Here is a 20,729-nt window from a genome sequence, read left to right on the forward strand (position 1 = left end):
GACATCGCGTAACTTTCGTGAAGAGGCCCCTGCGAAATTTTTTTCGACCCCCCGCCGACCCCACGCCCGTTGGATGGGCGGGATGTCTCATCCCGCCCGTTTATTGGGCGGGAGGCACCCATTTTTAAAAATGTTCTAAGCCGCGACCCCTTTTTCGAATTTTAATTTTTTTTAACCCTTTTTTTAAAAAAACTCAAACTTGGAACGCGACCACGTCCCAGGAAACAAACCCGGCCTGTCACGCCCACGCCGCTCAAAATTCGTCTGCGGCCCGAGACACTTGGCCCAGTCTGTGGCCGCTATCTTGCCTTGCGGGCTGCGCTGCGCTCTTGCAAGAGGCCCGGACCGGGTTTCTGTTTCACGGGTCGGTCCGTGGCGTGTTAGTGGACAGACTTGCAAAGGTTTCTGGCTCGTTCTCCGGCCCACGTGAATCCGGCCGTGCGCTTCGGCTCCTAACAAATCCAGACGACGACGATGGCAACGCACCCCGATCTCGCTTTCGGTTCCCTTCATCGTCGGCGGCAATGGCGGGGAAAGACCAGCGCGCGGTGGTGCTCCTCCCGGTGCGCGCGCTCGACGGCCGCACCACCACCGTCCGCCTCCTGGCCGCGGCCACCGTGCGGGACCTCAAGGAGGCGCTGCGGGCCTCCTTCCCGCCCGCGCAGGCCGCCCCGGCCTTCCACCTCTTCCTCCGCGGCGGCAAGCTCGTCCTCGACGCCGACCTCGCCGGCATCTCCCTCGCCCGGGGGAAGTTCGTCTCCCTCATCCCCTTCGCCACCAGGCCCGCGCCGCCGCAGAGCACGCCGACGCCGACCGCCGCCGCCGCTCCGAACCCGAGGCCGCCCGCGTTGAGAAAAAGAGGAAGTATTTTTCGTCCTCTTGGCGAGGCGAGGATGTCTACGCCAAGATCGCCAGGGTGCCCAACAGCAACCCTTCCTCGCCGTCCTTCTACTGCCACGGCGAGCAGCCGCTGGGCCCCGCGCCGATGGTGGAGCACCTCAAGCAAGGGCTCGGGAAGCACGGCCAGGTCAGGCATGTCCAGGAGATCCCCGGCAGGGAGGCGTCCTTCTGCCCGCTCCCTCCTCATCTCTCGCAGCCCACGAGGGACGCGCTCAAGGCCATCGGAGTCACTAGGCTGTACAGCCACCAGGCTCAGGCCATCGAGGCCGCCGTCTCCGGCAAGCACGTCGTTGTCTCGACCTCGACGTCCAGCGGCAAGTCCCTGTGCTACAACGTCCCCGTGCTCGAGTCCGTCTCGCGCCCGAGCTCGACGTCGTGCGCGCTCTACATCTTCCCGACCAAGGCGAATGCGCAGGACCAGCTCAAGACTCTGCTCGAGATGACGAAGGGACTGCGCGATTTCGACGTCAACATCTACGACGGTGACACTCCGATGAAAGACCGTGCAAAGGTCAGGGACGGCGCGCGGCTGCTCATCACCAACCCGGATATGCTGCACATGTCCATCCTGCCGTCCCATGCCCAGTTCAGGAGAATTTTGTCCAATCTCGAGTACGTTGTCATCGACGAGGCGCATTCGTACAAGGGCGCCTTCGGCTGCCACACCGCACTGATTCTGAGGAGACTGAAGCGCATCTGCCAAGATGTCTATGGCAGCCACCCCAAGTTCATATTCTGCACGGCGACATTGGCGAACCCCCGGGAGCACGTCATGGAGCTGGCCAAGCTCTGACGACGTCGAGCTCGTCGAGAACGATGGGAGTCCTTGCGGCTCCAAGCATCGGTGGCCAGGGCGCAGGAGAGGCGCCCGAGCCCGATACAGGAGGTCTCCTACCTGTTCGCCGAGATGGTCCAGCACGGGCTCCGGTGCATCGCGTTCTGCAAGACGAAGAAGCTCTGCGAGATGGTGCTCGCGCGTACGCGCGAGATCCTGGAGGAGACATCGGTAGATCTCGCGGATTCCATCTGCGTGTACCGTGGTGGCTATGTCGCGGAGGATCGGAGGAAGATCGAGGCTGACCTCTTTGGGGGAAAACTTCGCGGCGTGGCGGCGACGAATGCTCTTGAGTTCGGGATCGATGCCGGCCACATCGATGCTACATTGCACCTCGGGTTTCCCGGAAGCATCGCCAGCTTCTGGCAGCAGGCAGGGCGATCTGGACGGAGATCGAAGCAATCCATTGCTGTTTATGTTGGCTTCGAGGGTGCTCTGGATCAGTACTTCATGAACTTCCCACAGAAGCTGTTTGGCAAGCCGGTTGAGCATTGCCAGGTTGATTCACAGAATCAGAAGGTCCTGGGGCAGCATCTTGCCTGTGCTGCTTTTGAAAAGCCGTTATGTCCGGAGCACGATGAGAGATACTTTGGTTCTGGTATGAACAGTCTGATGGTGACACTGAATGACAGAGGATGTCTGATGAACAATCAGTCTGGAGATTCAGGCGTGTGGAAATATGCTGGACCTGACAAGAGCCCTTCGCGTACGGTGAGCATACGAGCAATAGAACATGATCGGTACAAGGTGATTGACAAGCAAGGTTATCGAGTGCTAGAGGAGATTGAGGAAAGCAAGGCTTTCTTTCAGGTGTATGAAGGTGCTGTTTACATGCATCAAGGCTGCAGCTACTTAGTTGAGAGGCTTGATCACTCCTCAAGGACAGCTTACTGTTCAGTAGCTGATCTGAATTACTACACCAGAATTCGAGACCACACCGAGATCAGTGTCCTTGAAGGTGATGTTGCTTTGCCTCCTAGGAGCGCATCATCTAAAACTGACATGGTCAGGACAACTGCTCAAGCAAACAATTGCAAGGTGATGACGGAATGGGTATGCTTTGACCGGATTTGGAAATCGAACAACCTGTTCTCTGACAACATTAAGCTTCACTTGCCTCCATACTCCTTTGATACTCAAGCTGCATGGGTTAGCGTTCCCAAATCGGTAAGAGCAGCCATCGAGCAAAGGAAATTGGGATTTCAAGGTGGTGTCCATGCTGCGTCGCATGCTCTTCTAAGTATAGTACCTCTGCATATGATGTGCAGTACTTCTGATCTCGGGACACAGTGTGCAGGCCCTCAACAAACCTCTAAAACTCCTGACAGAATTCTGCTGTACGACAAACACCCTGGTGGCATCGGCTTGGCATCACAGGTCAAGCTGCTCTTTGGGGAGCTGCTGGTTGCCGCTTTACAACTTATTTCAGCATGCGGCTGTACCAACTTGGATGGTTGCCCAATTGCATCCAGTCATCTGCATGTGCCGGATACAACAAGAATCTGGATAAGGCGGCGGCAGTTTTGATTCTCAAAGGAGTGATTGAAAACGAAAGGTTGTCTGTTTATGGCAAAGATGGTTCTCAGCCGAGCTCATGACCTGATGTGCAAGAGAGACCAGATTGCTATAACGTTCTTCTCTTCACAAGGCTCACTCTATTGATGCATCGTTAGTGATGTAACGTGACTAGTAGCATGTCAGGACATAGAATTTCAAATGAAAAGGATGAGTCAGCATTTGTGTTGTTATGTAGGACAGTAATAAGTTGCTAATTTTTTTTGGTTGAGAGTTATTTCAAGAATTCTGTTATATCATCATCAATCATATGGTTGTTTGCATTAAAAGGAACTTCATTTACCTGCATACAAACTCCTTTTAGTGATCACAGGCCGTTTGAAGGTATATGCATGCATATCTGTAAATTAAATTTCTTTTCGAAGGATTTTCCATCTGTGAGTGGATTTAGGTGGCAATTTATATTGTAGCTTCTCTTATAATTTCTATGCATACGGGTTTTTAGTTTTTGATAAATGATAAACATATACACGGCCTTTTGCAGCTATATATGGGCATTGTGCACAGATATATGTTCCTTCCTGCTGCCACCTTCGTGTATGTGTTTTAGCAATCCATACTACAGGTGCGTGGTTACCTGAAGAATCCATTGATTTGCACCATGAGTTTCCTTCTTTAATCTTTTATGCTATTATTTCCAGCTAGCTCACTAAAATTTGATCTTCTTTCAGCTAAACTATTATGTTTCATGGTTTGAGCAGGATAGTATATTTTATTATTTAGGGGAGTTGCGTTTATCCTCTTTAGAATACTATACTTTCAGGTTACTTTTAGTATGACCCCTTTATTAGGATGTTGGGCAGTCTGCCTGCACTGTAGTGGTTATTACACATCAATATGCTGTAGTTCTGCTTTCTGTAATTTGGTGGCTTCTTACCGTGTCGCCATTTCTATTAGATGGAACACCAATGAGGAATGATTCGATAATAAATCTGCCTAGCATGATTATAAGTTTTTCTGGCGATGAACTTTTATATGTTTGTTCACCTAGCCTATCCACATGGTTTTAGTACAAAGGAAATAATGATTCATTATGGAAAATTTCAGGCACATCATGCTTAGGTTCTGAAGCTTCAGGGGCACACTATTCTAATGTGGCAGATATGCAGTGGTGCTGTGAAAATAAATAGTTTTTCATCAGCCTATTCAGGCCAGGTTTAGACACCGACCCTACATCTCTTGGCCTGGGAACAATGGATACCTTGACGGGCAGATAAATGGTGCAAAGTACTGAGAAAGTAGTCTTGTTGAAAAAGGTTTGGCTCAAGAAACTCACTATGCAAGATTCAGGTTATAAGCAGGCAACCTTGTACCCTCATATTAGCGAGAAACTGGAAGGGATCATCCAAACCTGACTATATATGGAGATCAAATGTAAGCGGTTCATTTCATTTTATTCATTCTTCCTTGATCGTAAGTTCAAACTCTTCTAAGTTTTTACCAAAGGTTCCTTGTATCTATATTTAGTCCAATTACTATCAGAGAGGAATATGAGCAGCTGAATTGTATTCTTAAAATGGAAATAAGCATCCCACCTGAACTAGAGAGGGTTGCTTGCAGGATTTTAACTATGCTCATTTTTCAGGTACCAATTCATACCACGGATGAGTTTTCTGAATAGCCTTTTGGTTACCTGGCGCTCCTGATCCTCGTCGAGTGGTGCATGGGCTCTCAAGCTGATCTTTATATTTGTCCAGATTGTGGACTCCAACCTTTAGGTGATCTCGTGTGCTGCATTGTTCACCTAGCTCTTTGGCTTGGAAAATCCTCTTGGCAGCACATGGATCGATCGTGTCCATCTGCTGATGTGGTTCCACGCGTGCACCGACTCACCGAGTCAGTGAAGAGTCAGCATGCAGGGGGAATAGGGCAGGGCTCCGATCCCCGAGCAAGTCTTGGCTGCGTGTATAGTTGACTTGCGCTTGCAACTTGCTCGAGTAGGATCGGAACGAATCCTGTGGTGTTACGATTTGTTTATAAGTATCAGCCGAATCTCTGATCCTATTTTCACTATTATTAGGAGGCGGAGATTACAGATCTCTGCTTATTCTGATCGTCTGCTTTGGACGGCAGGGTGCAGATTAAAAAAAAAGAAATACTGTTCTGCCGTTCTGCGAGACCAAATGAATATTACTAGTACATGCATGCTTTATGTACTATATATATATATAATGCAAATAAACAAGCAAGAATTGAAGCATTAGCCGGGACAGATGCATGCTTTATATCTGGGATGCTGGATGGATTCAGAAAACTCATGAAGAAGTTACTCCGGTTGGCCATCAAGGTCGATGGTCGGTTAGGACAGGGATTATACTCCTATATAGGGATCATTGGAATTGCCTTGGACTTGGATGTCTGCCAAGAACGAAGAGGGATCGGAGGATTAGCTTGGATGCAGTGGATCAGACAGCATGCGCGGCATCGAAGACAGGATGGCGGCCCGAGAGCGAGGCCAAGTAAAGTACGAGCTTTGAAGTCATTGCGTGCTCATGCTTGATGAACAAAGATGTGCTTGAGATAGTAGAATCTGAACATGGAAGCAAAATGGAGTCTGGTTTGCAGCAGCTGGCGACCGAGAGCTGTTGGCTGGGAGTTAATTTGTCAGACGAGGACCCATTAACGACCCCTTAAACAAACATTACCATGATGAGCAACACAACTATATGAGAGCAAAACCAACCTTTGAATAATAAGGTATGGGGGGCGTTATTGTTCATCCAATTTTATTACCAGGGGTGTCAGGAGGAGCACGGTCTAGAGTTGACTTTCAAATTCTTTGCGGTCAGGGGGTGTTAAGAAGAGGACTTCTAGAACCTAAAGAAAAATACGATACAAGAATCTTGAAAAATAGGGTCATCCTTCCAAGCATAAAACCTCATGTTTTCACCTAATCACAAATATAATACTCCCTCAGTCTATGCATCTGGACAAGTACTCGTCTAGGTACGTACATAACCACAGTGCCTTATATTTTTATTATGGTGATTGAGTACATTGTTTTCAATAGAAAGAGTTATATATACATGTAAAAAGTGTATTTCATAACGAATCTGCCAACATCAACCATATACTGCGCACTCATTATGAGGTTTTATTACATATTTAATGGTCAGAGATAAAACGTTTGTTCTGAAAAAAAAAATTCAATTGATGGTTATTTCGCATATGAAATATGACAGGAGACCCCTCAATTTGCATGGTTATGCGTGCCAAGGATCCGGACGTGAAGATTAAGGATCTTTCTACGGAAAGAAAGATAGAAGGTTCGTCAGATACTCCCTCAACTCCTATAGAAATATAATTATCGGAATGCCTTCCATTTCAAAACTGGTTCTGCTAACTTAGATAGACTTATATTTCCAATGGGAAGGAAGCTAGCTTTAAATTCTCTGAGATCTTTGTGGATACGTACGTATATCCATCATAACACATACTCCGTACCTATCTCTTTCGTGTGTCCGGCCGTACAACATGAATGAATATAGTTAAGCAGCTAGCGGTTGTTTGAACTAAGTAGATGGTGATGGTTGTTGCTAGCTGTACGGCTGGTGTACGTTTGTGTGCGCTCCAGTCAAAGTCGTAAACAAGCGGTGGCTACACGTGGAGGTTGAGAGAAGGAATATTCCATTGGGACCCAACCCAAGAAGCAGCAGGTAGCAGCCGCCCGGATCGGAGGGAAAGCTCGCCCGAGTAGGCCAGCCTTTGACCAAGCAAATATCCTGGCGAGGCGATAGGCTATCGTGCATGCAGCGTTGGCAGCCCACCAGATAAGTTATCTTTCAGTTTCATTTGTCAGCATGTACAACAGAGTGCTCGTTTATTTATTTGTCGTTAGCTAGCTTGCTTCGATTCGATTCGGGCTTATTATGACTTTTTTACAGACCTAGCAACCATGAATTTAGTTTGCTAGTAGTTAAAATACTTACCCAATAATATTTCATGGGTCAACTAATTCTAGTTCATTTCTCCTCCTAAATTAATTACCACATGCCTCCGTCGCACTCTGCTGCGAAAGAAGTTAAGACACAACACAACAGCTAGAGAGCTGCCCTCTAACTTTAACTACTAATTAATAATCAATCTCCATGGTTGTTGGGCGCACGCACGCGATTTCCCTTCGATTCCGTTAACTACTTGATTATATATACAACTTTGTTGAGAGAGAGCTAGGCAGCTAACTGTTCCGATTTTATATATATAGTAAATAAAAGGAATACAAGGTGTACAGTATTACGTGTACCTAGCCTAACGACGTGTTTGATATGGCTCCCGCTTTAAAAAATTCATAGAGTTTTTGGAGCTGCTCAAACCAGCTCCAGAAATTCTTGAAGCTCAAGCCTTTTGCTGAGTCATTATACTTTCATTTTAGATTTAAAATAAAAATATAAAATATTTTAATCTATTTTACAAACTTCAGCTCTCGGAGCTGGAGCCGTACCATACCAGACAAATCCTAAATGTCAACTTATCGATCAGTTGTCGTTTTGCTAATAATATAGTATAATCTTATATTATTGGAGCAGGATTACTTAAATAGTAATGACGATTTCGTTGAAACCTCGCTTTCACATGGGCCGATTCTTGCACACCGTGCCGACGTAAAGTCAAATAAACACCGCATGCTACGGCGGCTGCCGTACGGAAGCCCCAATTGCTGCCCACGTATGCCTTAAATTCCTGAGAAAATTCTCTATTTGATCCTACTAAACTTACCTCCTCCTTCACCGCCACGTGAAAAGACCATTTTACCCCTATTTACACATGTACATGTTGCAGCGCTTGAGGCTGCTGCGGGCTCACCAAATGTTAAGATTCGTTGTCGTCTTCTCCCTGGCGCTCCAAGGCTGCACTGCACGCATGCAAAGCTAGCTCTTAGAGCAGCCATGGCGACGGCGGAGGCGGCGTCTCCTGCAGGCACCGGCGGTGGACGCTGACAGCGCGTGCTGATGTTCCCACTACTTTTCCAGGGCCACCTCAACCTGATGTTGCAGTTGGCCGAGACCCTGCACGCGGCGGGCGCCGTCGGCTGACCTGCTCCCATCCGGTAGCAACATGGACTTCGCCAGCACGCTGCTGTGGATCAACGACCGCCTGCGAGAGCCGTTCCGGGACCGCCTGTGCCAGGCGCTCGCCGAGGAGGAGGAGGGTGACGGGGCGGCGGCGTGCCTGGTGGTGGACTCCAACCTACGCGGGATGGTGGTGGACTCCAACCTGCGCGGGATGCAACCGGTGGCAGAGGAGCTCGGCAGGGGAGCCTGGTCCTGCAGCAGACCCGCCCCTGCAGCAAGCCCGTGGCCCTGCGACCCGCCACACGCCGCGCGGATCCCTCCTGCCGCCTCCCGCTGCATGGGATCCACGCCCAAACAAGCAGGCATGTGCTGGCAATCGGATCACAGTGAGAACTTGAATATAAACCACCACAGGCAGTCATCTTCTTCCTCCCACTCAGTCTGTTCCTCTTTTGGCCGAGTTTCTCTGTTCGTCGAAATTCATCGCCCTCACTTCAATCCAATCAAATTCCTTGCACTCACATCCTTCTCACACTCCCACGAACCTATTCGATCGAATCTCAGCCCCTGCCATCCCTTGTCGCCGACGAGCATCGAGTTTTCATCATCTCCGTCCACCATCGTGCCGTGTAGGTGAGGCCATCGGTGAAGTTGGGTGTTCTAGGTTCTAGGTCATGTTGCAGGGGTTGGCGAGGGCGAGTGAGGGGTAAAGATGGTGTTCCTAGCGTTGGTTGGCCGGTTCCGGGCCCAGGGTGGCCGGAACGGCCAGGCGCTGTCGCGGTCAGGCTTGGGCAGGGCTGTCGTCGTGGAGCAGGGAGCTCCGGCTGTTTTTAGGCGCTGTTGCTGGTCTTGGTCCACTCCGTGGGGTGCTGTAGTGCCGGTCAGGCAGCTGGTCAGTGCTGGGAGCCCTGGGTGTAGCCGACCACCGTGCGTTGTGGCTGTGTCGCTGCCGGCGAGGACGTTCCTCTTCCTCGCCGGTGGTGCGTATGTGCTTGGGGGTTTTAGGGCGTGAGTGGTACAGGGAGTTGGAGGAGGGCCGCGGGCTTCGTCTGGGCGCCGGCATGGTCGCCGCCGGGGCTGCCGCTCCCCTGCTCTTAGTTTTGCAGCGGGAGGCCCATGGATTGGGCTGCGCACGTGCGAGTGCTGGCCCCCGCCACAGGTCGCGTGACGCCTCCCCGCGCCTGCTGCAGCACCCCCCCACCTAATTCTGCGTGATGCTTCCCGCACCTCCGCCTTGACGCGCGTGCGCGTGGGGGGGGGTGGCGCCTCCGCCTGTTTCCTCCGCCGGATCCATGCTGCCACCGCCGTCGCCGTGGGTTTCGTATGTTTCAGGAATTGAGTGGGGGAGGGGAGAATCAGGGGCATTTTGGTCTGTTCCTAAAAAAATCTAACAAGTTTGCATGTGGGTTGACGACAGCACCTAACGGAGGTAATAGAGGGGTCAATTTAGGGAAGAATGAAAGTTGTGGTGTCAGATAGGGGAGTTCTGGAAAAAAAGGCCAAGGAAGGAAGAGGTAAGTTTAGTAGGGCCAAATAGGGAATTTTCTCTAAATTCTTACTAGCACAGTACCCGTGCGTTGCTACGGGTAATATAAATTTTACCCGAATCTACATGAGACCACCAACAGGCCATGTCGTGATTGCGTTAGGTATTGATTATCCGGGTTCCGATTGGGATTCCAATTGATTTGTCCGGATTCTGATTGGGATTCGGATTAATTTGTCCGGATTATGATTGATTTGTCCGGATTCCGATTAGGATTTAGATTAATTTGTCCGGGTTCCGATTAGGATTCCGATTGACGAACCAATGAATCATTGCTTGCTTTGAAATAGTAGAGATTAGAGCAAACTTTTGCCCATCCAAACTAATTGCCACTTCTCATAAAAATCTCAGCGGAGTACTGCTTTTCTTCTTAAAAAGAAGATAAAAACGGACAGAGTATTTGTTTGAGACCCATTAAGCTTATCTTTATTTTTTTTTCTTTATCGGCAGAGAAAAGACATGTATCCGTGTTCTCGAGAAAATGGGAGAGATGCCAGAGACTTATCCGTTTTTTAATATAATGACGCTAATAGACGGTATATATTATAAAAATGAGGGGCATTGCTCTTGGATTAAGAGTTATTATTATGACAAAACCATTTTCTTCCCCTACCTCTTAATCCAAGAGCAAGAGGCTAGCTTTTCAGAGATATAAAATCCATCGGAACCCAACCATATCAAGGCAAGCTCTTTCTACCAACTAACCGTTTACTTTTAACAGTGATCTATATATGCTTAATTATTGTTTGATCAAAATTAAGATCATTACAACACTTGCTCTGATCTGTCGTGAATCACAAGGTTCAAATTACCCTACAGCTGTACTAACAACTTGTAAGAAGCTAGCTGAGCAGTTTATTTTTTTTTTAGATATCGTGGGTCCTTGTGTACGGCTGGAGCACCAACAAACAGTAGGCGACTTTTATCAGACGCATTTATTTGACTGCTCAGGTCAAAGACAGTCCCAACATAAAAAATATATAAGCAATGTCGATGCGTCGAACGAATATTCGGACTCTCAACTCTCAAGCATCAGATCTACAAAAGCTCAAGCTGCTATTTTATTACCAAATATCACGCAGAGCACCGCCCGATGCATAAATTAATTAATTATCTACTAGCTGCTGGTACTACTGGTATGGTTTTCAGTCGTTGAAAGTACTGTAGCAGTTCCTCAAAATTTGACAAAACGACTGTGGAAGACACAAAAGTTTTAATTTTGAGAGGAAAGCAAACATTCTTCACAAGCTTGCTACGTACGCGCTGCCGGATGTCTACTCAATATAATTACAAGTTGCCATGCAGCACATCCTTCTGTAAATATGAGAGGCACTTCTCTCAAGCACGCAGGTTGTTTCCTTTTGTTTACGGCATGCACACTGCACTTGTTTCTTAGCAGATTAAAATTAAACATGCACGATGAGTAATAAGCAGCATCCCTGAAATTTTATCTTCTTAGTTACACTGATTTTATTTTCAAAACCTTATATGAAACTGAACGGCAATATGACACATTATCAGCCGCGTGTATCCATGCATGCATAAAATAAAAACAATGCAAACTAATAAGGTGGCTAAAACCAGTGCAAGCAATCTAAACGGTTCTATATTGCAGCTAACTTCTTTTTTGAACAGTGCATTTAACTTCTTTATTACTTACCTCGAAACTTAAGAAGATAGAAACATTGGCTTTATATATGAGAGTTGAAGAAAAAATGTGTCAATGCAACTCAAGTGACAATGCACATTCTACCACCCCATTCCTTTCATTTGCCATTTAATTTTATTACTAAGAAAAGAGACCAACCCTCTAGATAGAACACCTGTACGTACTCGCTAGTTTGTCTACTTATATTAGCTACTAAACTGTCTGTGATGCACAACGAACAAAGGGGGACATATATAACTATCTTTTTGCAAGCTAACGTGTACCTGTAGCAGTTTAACTTTGAAGTTGTATAGTTTGCTAAAAGTTGTAATTTGTATTGCTCAGCCAACATGCATGCATGTGCTGTATCATCGAGGCGCATAGCAACTATACATGAACTAACTTGCATACCAAATAAAGTCAGGTTTGCAGCGAGGTAAACAGAAGCTTAATTTAAACTTGTAACTTTGAACTTGAGCACATGCACATGCATCTGTGCACAGTACGCGCAGTCGTTGTTAAACTAAACAGAGAATGAGAAGGCATGCAGCTAGCTGATCCTGAGACGACGTCGCTTGCTAGCTTTCACCTGGTGCAAAGTCAGAACCGACAGCAACCGGCACATGCTGGGGAGTGCACCGCGCACGGCATCCCATGCTGTCTGGCAATGTCTGGTGACTTCTAGCTAGCTATCTGCTGGCAATGTCAACTTCTCCGGGATCGGAGAGTACTTATCAGCAGGAAGCTAGCTAGCCCTAATTAATAGAAAATGTCAGCTCGATCGGCCTGCTCGCCGGCTATAAAACCCCATCCATCGATGCGGGAGTGCTCATCCCCAACTCCACCACCCCAATTAAGCGCGAGCTCATCAAGCACTAGTTACCCAGCAGGTTCAATTCATCGATCAGGCAGTAGCTAGCTAGCAAGTGATCGAGCTCTCATCAGGGCTAGCTGCTGGAAGTGGAAGAAGAAGAAGAAGGAGGAGAAGAACATGGGCAGTGACGGAGCGCCGATGGGTAGCTCGCTGCACGGTGTGTCGGCGCGCGAGCCGGCCTTCGCCTTCTCCACGGAGGCCGGGCGCCCCGAGGAGAACGAAGCCAGCAAGTTCGACCTGCCGGTGGACTCGGAGCACAAGGCCAAGTCCCTCCGCATCCTCTCCCTGGCCAACCCGCACATGCGCACCTTCCACCTCTCCTGGCTCTCCTTCTTCACCTGCGTCGTCTCAACCTTCGCCGCCGCGCCGCTCATCCCCATCATCCGGGAGAACCTCGGCCTCACCAAGACGGACATCGGCAACGCCGGCGTCGCCTCCGTCTCGGGGGCCATCTTTTCGCGGCTCGCCATGGGCGCCGTCTGCGACCTCCTCGGACCGCGCTACGGCTGCGCCTTCACCATCATGCTCGCCGCGCCAGCCGTCTTCTGCATGGCCGTCATCGACAGCGCCGCCGGATACATCACCATCAGGTACGAGTACGACGACGACCGACCTAGCAGTCAATGCACCAACCAGCAGGCTCTACTATATAGCTAGCTACGATCGAGTGTCCATCTCAACACATGCATGTGCATGCATGCAGGTTCCTGATCGGCGTCTCCCTGGCGACGTTCGTCTCGTGCCAGTACTGGACCAGCACCATGTTCAACATCAAGATCATCGGGACGGTGAACGCGCTGGCGTCCGGCTGGGGCGACATGGGCGGCGGCGCCACGCAGCTCATCATGCCCTTCGTCTACGAGGGCATCCTCAAGTGCGGCGTGTCGCCGTTCGAGGCGTGGCGCATCGCCTACTTCGTGCCGGGCCTCATGCACGTGGTCATGGGCATCCTGGTGCTCACCACGGGGCAGGACCTCCCCGACGGCAACCTCCGCAGCCTCCAGAAGCAGGGCGACGCCAACAAGGACGACTTCTCCAAGGTGCTCCTGCACGCGGTCAAGAACTACCGGACCTGGGTCTTCGTCTTCGTCTACGGCTACAGCATGGGCGTGCAGCTCACCACCAACAACATCATCGCCGAGTACTACTACGACCGGTTCAACCTGGACATCCGCGTCGCCGGCATCATCGCCGCCTGCTTCGGGATGGCCAACCTCGTGTCGCGGCCCCTGGGCGGCGTCCTCTCCGACATCGGCGCGCGCTACTGGGGCATGCGCGCCCGCCTCTGGAACATCTGGATCCTCCAGACCGCCGGCGGCGCCTTCTGCCTCTGGCTGGGCAGCGCCAGCGCGCTCCCGGCGTCCATCACCGCCATGGTGCTCTTCTCCTTGTGCGCCCAGGCCGCGTGCGGCGCCACCTTCGGCGTGATCCCCTTCGTCTCCCGGCGCTCGCTGGGCATCATCTCCGGCATGACGGGGGCCGGCGGCAACATCGGCGCCGGCATCACGCAGCTCATCTTCTTCACCCTGTCCAACTACTCGACGGGCACGGGGATCCAGAACATGGGCATCATGGCCATGGCGTGCACGCTGCCCCTGGCGCTCATCCACTTCCCGCAGTGGGGCTCCATGCTCCTCCCGCCCAGCGCCGACGCCGACGAGGAGCGCTACTACGCCTCCGAGTGGAGCGAGGAGGAGAAGAGCCTGGGCCGGCACAGCGCCAGCCTCAAGTTCGCCGAGAACTGCCGGTCGGAGCGCGGCAGGCGCAACGCCATCCTCGCCGGCCCAGCCACGCCGCCGGACAGCACGCCGGAGCACGTCTGATGATATATAATAGTAGTTAATACTATGGCCGGATTAGCGAATCTGTATGCATAAATAATAAGTACAAACGCATTCGTAGTAGTACGTACGAATATGCTAGCTAGCTAGCTCTAGTGGTAGCTCGTGTAGTGGACTCTCTAGCGTCGTCGGCCATAACCATTGTGGTCGATCGAGATGCATGCTCATAACGTCACCTCTCTCTATACCTTGTTCCTAGTTTTCATATCAATGCAAATTATTAAACACATGTTGATGAAGCGGAGATAGGAGTGACCCTACTGCCTGCATGCTGTACGGTACGGTAATCCCGGGCGTAATTTCAGGGTAACAAACAGCTCACTGGCCTCTTACTTCTGTGATCACTGATCAGACGGTATTACGTTTTTCTTAAGAAAGCAGGTTGGGCTTTATTAAATATGGAAACGTAATATTACATCCAGCCCCGTGCAAGCAAAGGGACCCCTGCAGAAAATAGCCCGACGTGCCGGAAGAGCCCATGGAGGACGAGGAACTTATTCCCCCCCCCCCCCTTTCATAATTAAGCCCAACAGGCCCAACTACACAATGAAAGGCGGCGCCGTCACCGACCCCCGGAGTTTGAGAACCCAGGTGCCGCCGCCGGCGTGCGGGCCGCCCGCAGATTGGGACCCAAAACAAGGGCAAACCCAAAACGGCAGCGCAGAAGCTGTGCCACAAGAATACGACGAGATCCTCCTCCACCTGCTGCCCTGCTGAGCCCCCCTTCACTCTCCTCTTCTTGTAGCGCGACGGTGAGCGTCTCTCAGTTAGGTCGCGGAGCAGCCTCGGCGGCGGCGGAGTCCGAGGACGAGGACAAGATGGTGGTGCTGGTGGTGGCCACCACGTCGGACCCGGCATCCATCGGCCCCGCCGCTGCCTTCCTCGCCATGCCCGGATGGTCACCCGGCCCGCCCATCGCTGTAATTAACTAACTCCCCGCTTGGGACCTTACCTTCCATCTGATGGATCGATTGAGTCCATCCGCTGTTCTTCTATGTTTCGTACTGCCCACGTCCCTCCGCATAGCTAGTGGCACAAAACTGGAGTAAGTTTTATACGCTTTTAAATGTTGTGCTAAGGAAGGCACCCGACCGCTGCTAACTGAGCTGACATTTTGCAGCTCTCTAGATACATAATTTAACGCTCTATATATCATGGTTCCCAATTAATTTTTGCCCAAATTTGTTTTGCAGGAGGGGATGGAGAGCTTTACTAATGGGAATGTTCGGTTATTGAAGCATGAACGCAGCATCATTGCAGAGGATGATCTTGACCAGCGATGGCTGGAAGCCACTGGAGAGCCTGTCTCTGAGGTCATATTCCTCAGCAAGCACACTGCGGTCTCCAACCGTCCAGCACTCACAGTGCATCCAATTGGTCCGTTCTTCTTTCATTTGCGAACTCATTTATCCCAATGGCGAGGTCAAATGCTTGATGTTTTTTGTTGTTTCTTGTTGAACAACAATTGCTTCACAAGATATCTCATATAAACATATGTGTTACAGTAAATACAAAAGGATAACGAACTGTGTTGGTTATAGCATACAGGCAGTTCTTTATGATCCTTTTGATCTGAAACAGCGCGATCCTATATATTCTGCCTTACATGTATTTATTATTGTTTTGTTTACTAGTTATACCACCATGTTTCTTGAACGACATGCATAGACGTATGATGGTTTGTTCTTTATTTTATCAACCGTTGATATGCCTGATAATAATGTATATGGGCCCTTACTGGTAATTGCACATATAAAGGTGTGCCACATCTGAGGGAGGATGAAACCCCACCCCAAGGAGGGACTCCTGGATGGGCAGCAATACCAAATCCTCGAATCGGCCCCTGGCTCCGGTTGATGCAAAAGATTGCTGCAGAACAAGGTCTTGTTCCAGAGTTTGAGGTAGTTTGCTCTCCTTCAGTTACCCATATCTCTCTGAGTCAACTGATTTTCATTATGACCGCTTCTGAAGATTACGCTTGAGGCTACTCACCATGGACCAGTTACCAGCACACCCACCATGTTTGTCGAGATAGGTACAAGCTTATGTCCATCCTTACCTTTTTTGTTTCTTGCATGTTATCATCGTCCACCCTCTTGAAAGTTCTTTCTACAGTTTCCAGAGAAACCCTAAACTTAGCTTAGCAACCTCTTGGATCCGTTACACATTACTTGTGTCCTCTTTGCATCCTACATGGCGTCATCCTCAGCTCTTATTCACATGCTACAAGCAGTGCATTCCTGCTTTGGAGTTGGAAGCATACATGTATGCCATAATTAATAGTTACCTGTGCAACATATTCTTCGATTAGTGGCATATCTCAAAGATGGATCCATACTATACTTGTGGGTGGGTAGTTATCCCTTTTATTGGGTTTTCCATGTTGAGTTTACTTTGCAAGTTAGTGTATACCCCCTCTAGTTAAAAACCTTTTGTTTTAGTTCCATTCTCGCAAATCAAGGAGTGAGTTAACACTTTGCTTTCTATTGTAGTTTGCCCTATTGATTGTGTGTCAATAGCTCTAGTGTCATTACCAACACTCAAAAGATAGGCCATCTATTAGAAAATTCCAGCCTTGGAAACCCAAATGACATTCTTTTTAAAAAACCAAAATGTAACTCAAAACTGACATTTCTATCCAGAACACATATTTTCAAGCTCAACCATTGCAATGATCTGTATCCAGCTGTTTTTTTAGTTGTGTCAACAAACATTTACATGGTTTGCACAAGCTATATGCATTGTGTTTTTTTGTTCTTCTGCGCTGGAAGAGTTAGTTGCTGCATTATGTACATACATACAGATTTAGGTAACATGAATACGGTCGCATCCTCGAAAAAATTACAAATAAGAGGTAGTTACCATAAGCATGTGAAATTTGGGAAAGAGATGATGCTTATAACATGGACAGGATGAACAAGATGCAAGTAACCAGTCTTTTGTGCTCCATCTAGTCAACCTTTTCAAAAGGGCATTGAGTTATGTGAACTCAATATAGCTCAGCGCACCAATCCTGCAGCTGAAATAATAGGCATACCAAATATTAGGCTCTACACTGCCATCAATGCATGTGGTAGATCTGAAATTTCTAACTTCAATACTTTGGACTGCTATAAATATCCAGGAAGTACGGAAGAATACTGGGGCAGACAAGATGCTGCACAGGCAATTGCTCTGGTGAGTCCTATCCCTCCCTCCCTCCTTATTACGATATACTTCCTTAGTTGCAAAAGCAGACAAGAGTGCTTCCTTGTTGGGATGTCAAGATCATATAGCATGTAGAGTTTCAAAGCAGATCTTATACAACAGATTTTTTACATTCAATATGGTTCATTGGCCTCAGTTGACAATCAGACAAATACAGATCAAGCATTTTGAAGTTCTGAAAAGACAATGGTTTTCATTTGCTATGTGCCCAACTAAATATTGCTCTTACTGTCTTACCCTTTAGTTAGAATGTTATCTTTTAACTTTCTCTTGGAATGCAACCTTTGTTGGAAACATGCAATTGAGTTTTTCAATACTTGCAGGTTCTATGGAAAGGTCTTGGTCTGGAGGACGGAAATGATGTTGGAAGTTGGCAGGGGTATGTTGATATGCATTTCACCCCCTTGTTGTATATACTGTGGCATCGATGGGGATAATATCAGATTATAATTTTATACAAAGCATTATCCTCAATGGAAAGTAGGATAGAACCGGGTACTGCACATTGCTACAAATTAGGAATGCATTAGTGACACTAGCACACAGATCAGACACCAGAGTGAAGTTGAGTCAGTATCGTTATATACCACTGGGAAATTGAAGTTCTATTGTGTGAACATGGATTACAAATTGGAATTCTAAGTACCGTTCCTTTAGCACCATCTATAACTGGTTAACTGATCTCGTTAGGTGAACCAGGGTTCCAAAATAGATTTCTCTTCCTTGGTCAAGTAGGCAAAAGTTTGGATACCATGTTTAAAATAAAAGGTGGGAATGCCATTTGCTCCCTGTTTGTTCATTATAAAATGGAAAGGACTGACAAATTTGCAAGCACAATTCCGGGCAGTCGATCTTTAATTTCAGGATAATATCAGGGGAGGGCCCTAATGATTTTTATTAATAATTATAATTAATAAGGAAATGAATTTTTAGCAATAATTATAATAAATAAGGATATAGATAAATCTACAAGACTGAAAAGGTCGAAACAAACAGCAAAGAGTGAAGACATGATTAGCCGAGTCAGATACAGTTGTTTGTACGAAGCCATGAATTTCCAGAGCAAGGGACAATGACAGTTTAATTCAAGTCCCATTGTGAACACCCTGTTTTCATCACCAGCCAGGCTATAGCTATTTTGCTTAATCCATTATCTAGATTTCTTTGTATACAGCTGTTGATAACATACATTTATTTATCATTTGCTTTCTTAGATATGTATTTTACCACAATAATATCGTGTCTATTTGTATCCTAAAATTAGGAGAATATGGAAAAATACCATTGCAAAATTCATCTTAGTTGTAAAATACCTTCAGTGTCTCTATGGCATGTGGCCACAGTGCCCACGTGTTATCTTTACATCTGATGGTATTTTCCAAATATGAGCATTTCTTTTTTGCGATGGCATCCACCTAATTTGACCTTTCTTTTTCTTGTAAGCATTTTTTTGTTACCCTCTCACTCCCCTTTTTTCTTTGTTTATTTAAGCACATGAAAACTCATTTCTTGTTATGCAGGAATGGTGAAAAGGTTCTACTAGGTATAGGAGGTGGTCACTATGCTCCTCGTCACATGGATATTGTCATGTAAGCACTGAGATGAAGTTATTCTTGAAGGCAATTTCTAATTATATGCTGTCTCCCCTGTAGATTTTCCCTGCTAAAAACACCAGCATACTTTGCTTTCTTCAAGTGAGGGGACAATATAATGCTAGTGTTAATGAAAAATTATTTTGATCTTAAACTGTTTTTATATCATGTGAAACTAGTTAAGTGTAGAAAAACCTGTGTTCTATCTTTATTTTTTATACTTTTGATTTAAGGGCAGAATGAGTATTTTAATGTACTTGAGGAATACCATTCTAACAGTCACATTCTCAAAATATTTCAGCAAAGATGGCGTATGGGTGGGTCATTTACTCTCTGGTTACTCCTTGCCGATGGACACGCCATCCCAAGTAAATGGAAAGACTTCTCAAGAGGTTGCTGGTATGTGGAAGCACTCCATCAAAGTTTCCTATGAAGCCACAAAGGCAGCATTTCCTGGTGGTGAAGTTATCGCACATCTTGATCACAAGTAAGTGTCCTAACCTGTTAACCAGTTTGGTGCATCTAATCTATTGAAGATGCTACTTCATTGCGTTCATTGTTTAGCTTATACGCTGTAATTTCGGATTGCAAACTACTTGCTCGTAGTTTTGAGTTTAATAATTCCAGTTCCATAAATTGGCATGCCTGGTGCCACCACCTGAAGCCTTTTGTTGTGTGTTAATGCATTTTTCTTTGGCAGAATTCTATGCCGATGTATAACAAGTTGTTAAAGGAATGTTTTACCACTCTTTGTATTATGCTTTGTACCCACATAGATAAGGCTCTTCGCAGCAGCTTTGGAGCTAAAATAACATCTGTCATGGACTCTTGGAAATTTCAAATTCTGACTAGACTTGCATGGTACCTTTAAATATACCTGCACTAGGTTGACGAGGGGCTCTTGACATCTAGTTCCATTATATATTGTTAAATTCAGTATAATGTTGAATGCTAAAATAACGAGGGCTTTCTCTTTTTTGGCAACGCATTAACAGTAAGATTTATGATCTTTAAATTTGTCTGTTGTCTTTGTCTATGTGAAGTTCAATATGTGCAGCTCAATTTTGGCTGCAGTTGCCCAACTCTGCTTGGGCTCAAAGCTTGGAAAAAACAAAATGTTGAAAATATCTTCCTTCTTTGCTAGTATTTCTTTTTTTTTTTTGCTAAATGACAGTATGCGTACCTACCTTCTTTGATAACAAAAACATACATTGTTTTGCTGGAAAGTTGTCTTGACTATTTGTAGCGAACTAAAAACAATGGATTTCTGGCCATAATGTTTCTTCTATTAATACAGCTAGTCTACTGGGGTCATCCTGTTCTGACGATGCTCTGAATTATTATTATTACAATGAAAGCAACCTCAAACCATTTAAGTTTGATGACATTGTTAATCTTTTGGCGTTTGCTTTGTTAGGAGCTTCAAGGGCTGGCAAAAGAATGCTGTTACAAGCTACTTGCAGGAGGAGAACATTAGGATAGGAAAGCCTAGTGATTTCTTCTGATATGCTGCAACAGTGCTGTACACAAATTTTTGGCGCGTATCATGTCGGTTTGCGAGTGCTTTGAGCTATACTCACCACTCCACACAAACCGAGTACATATGGAACAGCAGACTTTAAATAATACCATTTCCAATGCGATTCCAAGAGCTTGAGTTTGCCTGAACCTCAACTTCTTAGCTCTTGTTTTGTCATTA

The 20,729-nt window shown here is 47.2% G+C and overlaps 2 protein-coding genes and 1 pseudogene across 2 annotated transcripts; all 3 read left to right on the plus strand.

The window, feature by feature from the left end:
* Positions 1 to 524: 524 nt before the first annotated feature.
* LOC112883481 lies at positions 525 to 3,333 on the plus strand (annotated as a pseudogene).
* Positions 3,334 to 12,488: 9,155 nt separating this feature from the next.
* LOC112903017 (high-affinity nitrate transporter 2.1-like) lies at positions 12,489 to 14,475 on the plus strand. Its single transcript, XM_025972228.1, has 2 exons — positions 12,489 to 12,980; positions 13,094 to 14,475. Exons 1-2 carry the CDS (start codon positions 12,508 to 12,510, stop codon positions 14,211 to 14,213), a joined length of 1,593 nt encoding a protein of 530 aa, XP_025828013.1. The 5' UTR covers positions 12,489 to 12,507; the 3' UTR covers positions 14,214 to 14,475.
* Positions 14,476 to 14,889: 414 nt separating this feature from the next.
* Positions 14,890 to 20,679, plus strand: LOC112878845 (D-aminoacyl-tRNA deacylase). Its single transcript, XM_025943078.1, has 9 exons — positions 14,890 to 15,151; positions 15,425 to 15,608; positions 15,990 to 16,132; positions 16,203 to 16,266; positions 17,356 to 17,408; positions 17,762 to 17,817; positions 18,959 to 19,027; positions 19,332 to 19,517; positions 20,448 to 20,679. The coding sequence occupies exons 1-9, from the start codon at positions 15,050 to 15,052 to the stop codon at positions 20,533 to 20,535; spliced, it is 945 nt and encodes a 314-aa protein (XP_025798863.1). The 5' UTR covers positions 14,890 to 15,049; the 3' UTR covers positions 20,536 to 20,679.
* Positions 20,680 to 20,729: the final 50 nt, after the last annotated feature.

The sequence above is a fragment of the Panicum hallii genome, chromosome 1 (assembly GCF_002211085.1).
Source record: "Panicum hallii strain FIL2 chromosome 1, PHallii_v3.1, whole genome shotgun sequence".
NCBI classification, from domain to species: domain Eukaryota; kingdom Viridiplantae; phylum Streptophyta; class Magnoliopsida; order Poales; family Poaceae; genus Panicum; species Panicum hallii.